Source organism: Ornithorhynchus anatinus, chromosome X3, assembly GCF_004115215.2.
Source record: "Ornithorhynchus anatinus isolate Pmale09 chromosome X3, mOrnAna1.pri.v4, whole genome shotgun sequence".
Lineage (NCBI taxonomy): Eukaryota > Metazoa > Chordata > Mammalia > Monotremata > Ornithorhynchidae > Ornithorhynchus > Ornithorhynchus anatinus.
The window spans coordinates 33,140,531-33,148,881 of record NC_041751.1 but is presented as its reverse complement, the minus strand read 5'-3'; the positions used below and the strand labels follow the sequence as shown (position 1 = coordinate 33,148,881).

General features: G+C 56.7%; 1 protein-coding gene across 1 annotated transcript; it reads right to left on the bottom strand.

The window, feature by feature from the left end:
* Positions 1–734: 734 nt before the first annotated feature.
* LOC100092261 (olfactory receptor 14A16-like) lies at positions 735–3,506 on the bottom strand. The gene is made up of 3 exons (XM_007656150.2): positions 3,503–3,506; positions 3,152–3,231; positions 735–1,679 (listed from the first exon to the last, which is right to left on the bottom strand). Exons 1-3 carry the CDS (start codon positions 3,504–3,506, stop codon positions 735–737), a joined length of 1,029 nt encoding a protein of 342 aa, XP_007654340.2.
* Positions 3,507–8,351: the final 4,845 nt, after the last annotated feature.

Below are 8,351 nucleotides of genomic sequence, written 5' to 3'. Positions count from 1 at the left end.
TAGGGTGACGGAAATATACACAGTCGAGCGGACGGGTACGGTGCCGTGGGGAGGGGAAGGGAGAGGGGGAGGAGCAGAGGGAAAGGGGGGAAAAAGAGGGTTTAGCTGCGGAGAGGTGAAGGGGGGTTGGCAGAGGGAGTAGAGGGAGAAGAGGAGCTCGGTCTGGGAAGGCCTCTCGGAGGAGGTGAGAGAGCTAGGGTAGATACAAGATAATCAGGTCGGACTCACCTCTGTCCCACGAGGGCTTCACAGTCTGAGCAGGAGGGAGAACAGATACCGAATCCCCAGTTGGCAGATGAGAAGGTTGAGGCACGGGGAGGGAGAAACTGGGAGTCCAGAGACCCGAGTTCGAATTCCAGCTCCAGCCCGTGCCTGCGGTGTGACCTGGGGCAAGTCACGTAGCGAATCGGGACCTCGGTTTCCTCATCTGTAAAATGGCGATTCAATCCCTGCTCTCCCTTCCCCTTACCTCGTGAGCCCCATGAGGGGCCGGGACCGTGTCCGACCTGCTTATCTTGTACCTACCCCTGCGTTTGATACGGACTATCACATCGTTCACTCCCAAGCGCTGAGTACAGTGTTCCGCGCACAGTGAAGTGCTGGATCGAGACCCCCGATCGACTGATTGACGTACGGTGGGTCCCCCAGTAGAGCGTCGTCCACCGCGTGTGTCGTAGGAAGGAGCCAGCGAGAGGGTCTCTCTGAGATGGGGCAGACGCTGTTCGAGGATCCCTTTATCTCTTGGGAGAAAAGATCCCCCCCACTAGCTTCTCCAGGGCGGCCTTCACGTCGCGGTTCCTCAGGCTGTAGATGAGGGGGTTGAGGGCGGGGGGCACCACGGCGTAGAACACGGACACCAGCAGGTCCGGGGTCGAGGGGGGGTCCGAGAGCGGCTTGAGGTGGGCGACGATCACGGTGGAGACGAAAAGAGCCACCACGACGAGGTGGGGCAGGCAGGTGGAGAAGGCTCCGGCCCGGCCCTCGGCGGCCGGCATCCTCAGCACGGCCCCGAGGATGCGCGCGTAAGAGGCGGCGATCAACCCTAGGCAGAGGAAGCCCAGGAGGGAACCCAAGATCAAGGTGACGTCCTCCAAGAGGTGACTCTCGGAGCAGGAGATCTTCAGCAGGGAAGGGACGTCGCAGAAGAACCGCCGGAGGTCCGTGGGGCCGCAGAAGGGGAGGGAGAAAGTGCCGGCCGAGTTCAGGGAGCCTATCAGGACCCCCACCAGCCAGGAGGCGGAGGCCATCTTCCCGCAGGCCCCCGGGGCCATGATGGACTCGTAGCTCAGGGGGCGGCAGATGGCCACGTAGCGGTCGTAGGACATGGCCGTGAGGACGAACAGCTCCGAGCAGGCGAACGTGATCACCGACAACACCTGCATCACACAGCCCGGGAGAGAGATGGATCTACGGTCGGTCAGGGCGTTGTGGACGGACTGGGGGACGGTGGCGGAGACGTAGCAGAGGTCGAGGACGGACAGGTGGCCGAGGAAGAAGTACATGGGGGCGCGGAGCCGCCGGTCGAGGACGGTGACGGCGACGACGAGGAGGTTCCCCGTCAGGGCCGCCAGGTAGACCAGGAGGAACAGCGCGGCCTGGACCAGCCTCACCTCCCGGTTGCTGGAAAACTCCACGAGCTGGAATTTGATCCCGGTGGAGAGATTGACGCCGGCTGGCTCCTGCTTGGGAACAGAGGGAGACTTTTCGGGCTCCGTCGGGGCAGTCGATCAATCGGTAGTATTTATCGAGTCCTCAGAGTGGCAAGCGCTGTTCTAAGCGCTGGAGTGGAGACAAGTTAATCAGGTTGGAGTCAGTTCCTGTCCCACATGGGGCTCACAGCATCCATCCCCATTTTACAGATGAGGGAACTGAGGTCCAGAGAAGTGAAGTGACTTGCCCTAGGTCACACAGCAGACAAGTGGCGGAGCCGGGATTAGAACCCAGGTCCTTCTGACTCTCAGCCCCAGGCTCAATCCTCTAGACCCCGCTGCTACAATCAGGTTGGACTCAGTCCCTGTCCCACACGGGGCTCCAAATCTCAGTAGGAAGGAGAAATGGTATTGAATACCCATTTTACCAAGGAGAAAACTGAAGCCCAGCGATGCTCAGTGACTTGCCCGAGGTCACACACACAGCAGGCAAATAGCAGAGGTGGGATGAGTTACTTAGTTTATCTGTGTCTGAAAGCAAAGAAAAAGAAAAGGAGGAAGGAAAAGGCGGAAGGAAAAGGAGGAGGAGAAGAAGGAAGAGGAGGAGGAGGAGAAGAAAGAAGACGAGGAGGAAAAGGAGGAGGAAAGAAAAGGAGAAAGGAAAGAAAGAAAAAGGAGGAAGAAAAGGAAAAGGAGGAGGAAGAAAAGGAGAAAGGAAAGAGAGAAAGAAAAAGGAGGAAGAAAAGGAGGAGGAGGAGAAGGAAGAGGAGGAGGTGAAGGAGCAGGAGAAGAAGGAGGAGGAAGAAAAGGAGAAAGAAAGCAAGAAAAAAAGGAAGAAAGAAGGAAAGAAAGAAAAGGAGGAAGGAAAAGGAAAAGGAAGAGGAGAAGAAAGAGGAGGAAGAGGAGGAGGTGAAGGAGCAGGAGGAGGAAGAAAAGAAAGAGAGGAAGGAAAAGGAGGAGGAGGAGGAGAAGGAAAAGGAGGAGGAGGAGGAGGAAAAGGAGGAGGAGAAGGAGAAGGAAGAGGACAAGGTAAAGGAGAATGAGGAGAAGAAGGAGGAGGAAGAAAAGGAGAAAAGAAAGAGAGAAAAGGAGGAAGAAAAGGAGAAAAGAAAGAGAGAAAAGGAGGAAGAAAAAGAGAAAGAAAGAAGAGGAGGAGAAGAAAGAGGATGTAATGAAAGAGCAAGATGAGGAGGAGGAGGAGAAGACAGAGAAGGAGAAGGAGGGGAAGGGAGAGGATGACAAGGTGGAGGAGGAAGAGGAGAAGCAAGAGAATGAGGTGGAGGAGCAGGGGGAAGAGGGGAAGAGGAGGAGGAGGGGAAGGAGAAGGAGGAGGAAGAGAAGGAAGGACAATGAGGTGGAGAAGGAGGAGGAAGGGCAGACCGGAGGAGATCCCAAAGTTGAGGGGGAGTTGAGGAGGAAAGAGGCAGCCAGCAATGTTGGATTCCCTCCAGACTTTAAGGGTATTTCTGGTCCAGGATCTAACTGCTTAGTGAGGGGGTTACGTGGAAGCCAAATAGCAGCTGCACCCTGCGGCTGAACTTCCCTCCTGAAGCTCTCAATCTTCCCCATCCACCAAAGAATCCTGAAAAATTCCATTTCGGCCTCAAGGACCCGGGTTTAGGACTGGGCGGCTTTAAACTAGCACTGCGGTCTTATTGTATTGAGCGCTTAGAACAGTGCTCTGCACACAATAAGCGCTCTCTAAAGCCGATCGATCGATGGATTGTCAGTTGTAGGTTTCAGACTGGGCTTCGATGGTCCTGGGACACTCTCTCGGTCCTAGAAGTCTGGATCCATGACAGGACCACCTCCCTTCCGCCCCCCAAAATCGGGCCAGTGGAGCCCACACTTACCCATCGTCCTAGGGTCATTGGGACCGGGCTGTGTCGGAGGAGAGCCGGACTCCGCGGTTGGGATGGGGGGGATCCCACGGTGGAGGGTCCCAGCTTGGGAAAAATCAGCAGGACCCTGTGTGTCTCACTGCGCTTGGGGAAAACGGGAATCCACCCGTTCCCACAGCGGAATGCGTTTCTTTAACGGAGGTGGATGCCGTCTTGTCCTGAAAGGCTCCTCGTTGTGGTACTGATTAGTAATGATGATGAGAATAATAATGATAATTCCGGCATCTGCTGAGCACTTACTGTGTGCCAAGCACAGTGCGACCAGATGAGACTCAGTCCCCGCCTCACACGGCGTTCACGGCCCAAGAGGGAAGGAAGGCAGGCGTTTCCTCCTCATTCGACAGCTAAGGAAACTGAGGCCCAGTCATTCATTCATTCACATTCAGTCGCAGAAAGGCAGCATGGCTTAGTGGCGAGGGCCCGGGCTCGGGAGTCAGAGGTCATGGGTTCTCATCCCGGCTCCGCCACCCGTCAGCTGTGTGACTTCGGGCAAGTCACGCCACTTCTCTGTGCCTCGGTTACCTCATCTGGATAATGGAGACCGTGAGCCCCGCGAGGGGCAACCTGATAACCGTGAATCTCCCCCAGCGCTTAGAACAGTGCTTGACACAGAGTAAGCGCCTAACAATTACCATTGTTATTTATCGATGTGCAGAGAACTGGATAAAAATAGACACATTCTCCATCCGCAATGAGCGGCTGAGGTTACGGAGTAGACAGAGGCTGCTTCTCAGACCCCCAGGCCCTCCCGTCTCCCTCGGGGGTCCTGACCTACCTGGGGGCTCTGGGGTTTCCAGCCGCGGGGGTCTCCCCTCTCCGCCTCGCTGGGGTCGCCGCGGCCAGCGGAAAGCGTCAGAGGGAGAACATGTCCCCGTTCCTTCCCTCGCCTCCCGCTCCAGGGTGGAAGAGTGCTTCAGAACCACACCGCCTCTCCCCTTAAAAGCTCCCACCTCGTTCCTCCCTTAGCTGCGGCGTTTCCCGGTGCCTAAGGGATCGACTCCGTGCCCCGCCTGGACTGGGATTCCCTAAGCCCTGGGCTTTCAGACCGGGGGGCGGTCTCAGGAGACCAGGCCTCCGATCTCTCCGAGGTAACAGCCTACAACAGCGGGCCTCACTCCAGTCACGGGACGAGCGTGTGCCGAGCCAGCCGATGAAAGCTGGACCTGCGGGGCGTCTCCAAGCGTCGGGATACCCAGAATCCGGGGTTCCACCTCCCTTGCCCACCTTCTCTCCCGGCAGCCGATCCATCGGTGGATTCATTCATTCATACCCGCCTCTCCCCCTCTTCGGTCAGTCGATCCATCGACGGTATTCGCTGAGCCCGTCCCGCGTGCGGTCGAATATCTGTAACCTAGGTACATAACTGTAGTTTCTTTACCATAATAACAGTGATGACGGTATTTGTTCAGCGCGTACTACGTGCCAAGCACCGTTCTAAGCGCTGGGGTAGATAGGAGGCCATCAGGTTGTCCCACGTGGGGCTCACCGTCTTCATCCCCATCTTACAGGTGAGCCGAGGCACAGCCAAGTGAAGCGGCTTGCCCAAGGCCACACAGCGGACAGGCGGCGGAGGTTGGGATTAGAACCCACTCCCTCCGACTCCCGAGGCCACGCTCTTTCCACTAAGCGACGCGTTTATTTATAATAATGTCTAGCTCCCCCTCTGGACTGTAAGCCTGGGCAAGGGATTGTCTCTATTCCTGAACTGTACTTTCCGAGCGCTTAGTCCAGCGCTCTGCACACGGTAAGCGCTCGATAGATACGATCGAAGGAAGGACGAAATGAATGAATGTGCGCAGAACGCCGTCCTTGGGACCCGGGAGAGTACGATACAACAGAATTAGCAGACACGTCCCCTGCCCGTAACCGGCTTCCAGTCTAAGAGGGGCTGGTCACTCATTCATTCATTCATTCATTCAATAGTATTTATTGTGCAGAGCACTGTACTAAGCGCTTGGAATGGACAATCCGGCAACAGATAGAGACACTCACTCCCAACGAGGCGAGCGGGCCCTCTTCCTAGCTCCGTCCTTCCCGTCTTTCCGACCGCAAATGGGAGCGAGTGGGAGAGGGAGCGTCGGAAAAAAAAAAATCCCTTGACTCTCTCCCCAACGACCTTTGTCATCAGCGCTCAGAACGGCGCTCGGCCCGTAGTAAGCGCTCAACGCCTGCCATCGCTAGTTTTATTGATATCATTATCGACACTGGACTATCAGCTCCTGGAAGGCAGGGATTGTGTCCGTCGGCCGCACTGTCCTCTAGGCTCCGAGCTCATTGTGTTCTAGTGGACTCTCCCCCGGGCTTAGCACAGTGCTCCGCAGACACGTAAACACTCAATAAATACCACTGATCGTGTGACTGTTTTAACGCCCGTCTCCCCTTCAAGACTGTAAGCTCACTGGGGGCAGGGAACGGCTCTTCCAACTCCGTTTTATTGGACTCTCCCGAGGGCTCCGTACAGGAAGCGCTCAGTCAGTACTACTGATTTTTGCGGGGGCAGGAAATGTTTCTTCCAGCTTTGTTCTTCTGTGCTCAGCCATGCTGCTTCACTGGTTGCCCCGGCGTGGCCCGGCTAAGCGCTTAGCACAGTGCCCTGCCCATAAATACTATTGAATAAGAGGGCACCGGCAACCTCTTTAATAATAAAAATAATAATTATGGAATCTGTTAAGCGCTTACCACGTACCTGTCCTTAGCGCTGGGGAAGATACCAGGTAATCGGGTTGTCCCCCGTGGGGCTCACGGTCTTAATCCCCATTTTACAGATGAGGGAACTGAGGCACAGAGAAGTGAAGTGACTGGCCCCAGCCGACCAGTGGCGGAGTCAGGACTGGAACCCCTGACCTCTGACTCCCGAGCCCGGGCTCTTTCCGCTGAGCCACGCTGCTTCTCTACAGAAGACAGGTACCTGATAACGATAATAATGTTGGTATCCGTCAAGCGCTTACTATGTGCCAAGCACCGTTCTAAGCGCTGGGGGAGATACAAGGTCATCAGGTTGTCCCACTTGGGGCTCCCAGTCCCCACCCCCCTTTCTCAGATGAGGTCACCGAGGCCCGGAGAAGTGAAGGGTGACTTGTCCGAGGTCACACAGCCGACGAGCGGGGCGGGATTAGAACCCGCGACCTGTGACTCCCAAGCGCGGGCTCTTGCCGCCGCGCCACGCGGCTTCGAAGCACGCGGGTTGCTTTCTGGGGGACAGGGGAAGGAAGGAATCCTGAAAATGTCTGAATGACGGGAGAGCAAGGAACCCCGGCAGCTCCAGAAATGCCAACTCTTGACAAGCGTCTACCGGCCTTCGGCTTCGGGGCATAGACCTTGGAAGGAGCGTGGTTCAGTGGCTCGAGCGTGGACCTGTTATTCAGAGCGCCCAGCGCTTAGAACGGTGCTTTGCGCATAGTAAGCGCTGAACAAATAGCATCATTAATCAATTAATGAATTAAGGACCTGGTTTCTAATCCCCGCTCGGGCTCGCCGTGCCTCATTTCCCTCATCTGCAAAATGGGGGAATGTTTAGGACGGTCAACCCGTCGTGTTTTATCGAGCGCTTACTGTTTGCGGAGCATCGCGCTGAGCGTTCGAGAGAGTAGAGCTGGGCAGAATGACGGGCACGTTCTGTGACGGTATCAAGGCACGAGGAAGCCTTTAACAAACACCGTTATTATTGATGGCGACAGTGATAATGCTAATAAATGGTATTTGTTAAGTGGTTACTGAGTGCCAGACGTTGTTCCAAGATCAGAAGGTAATCGGGTTGTTGGTATTTAATAATAATGTCGGTATTTGTTAAGCGCTTACTATGTGCCGAGCACTGTCCTAAGCGCTGGGGGAGACATGGGCTCGTCGGGTTGTCCCACGTGGGGCTCATCCCCATTTTACAGATGAGGTCACTGAGGCCCAGAGAAGTGAAGGGACTTGCCCACGGTCACACAGCTGACAAGCGGCAGGGCCCGGGATTCGAACTCACGACCTCTGACTCCCAAGCCCGTTGGGTTGGGTCCAGCCCCTGCCCTCCGGAGGACTCACGGTCTTCATCCCCGTTTCACAGAGGAGGGAACCGAGGCACGGAGAGCGAAGACGACTCGCCCCGGGTCGCGGACGGGGTCGGGATGCCGAGAACCCGGGCCCTTCTGACTCCCAGGCCCCTGCTCTACCCATTAGGCCACCCTGCTTCTGCCTAATTACGTTGGCAGAGGGAATTCCCAGGGGGAGATTCCCAATTAATCGACGGGAAGTGCGGGTCACGGGGAGCTCAGCGTCTCCCAGCCCCCTGAATGGGTCTCCCGCTCGAGGCCCCGGGGCGAAGCGGCTGCTTTTCCCGAGGGGAAATCCCGGCGAGGGCCCGGGGAGACTTTTCCCCACGAGTCTCCGAGGGGGCCCGGGATGCTTTTGAGCCTTCATCTTTCCCGGAGATCTCCATCGGGCCCCACTCACGGACCAGAGAAGGCCGCATCCCGGCCTCGGGACCGAGGAGGTGAGTTGGGGATCGGGAGGGAGGGAGAGGAAGGAAGGGGCGAAGGTGGGATCGCGTGTGACGGCGTGCGGAGGATCGACCAGTTAACCGGAGTATTTACTGAGCGCGTAGGGTTGGTTTCAACACAGACGTTCAGTTCACGTCTTCCCGCTCCTCAGGTCCGCGCGGTGGTTGCCCGTCCGCCTCCGCGTTGGACGGGGAGTCCTCCCCATCGGCTTGATAATAATAATAATAACGGGGGTATCTGTTAAGCGCTTACTACGTGCCAAGCACCATTCTGAGCGCCGGGGGAGACGGAAGGTCGTGAAGCCGTCCCCCGTGGGGCTC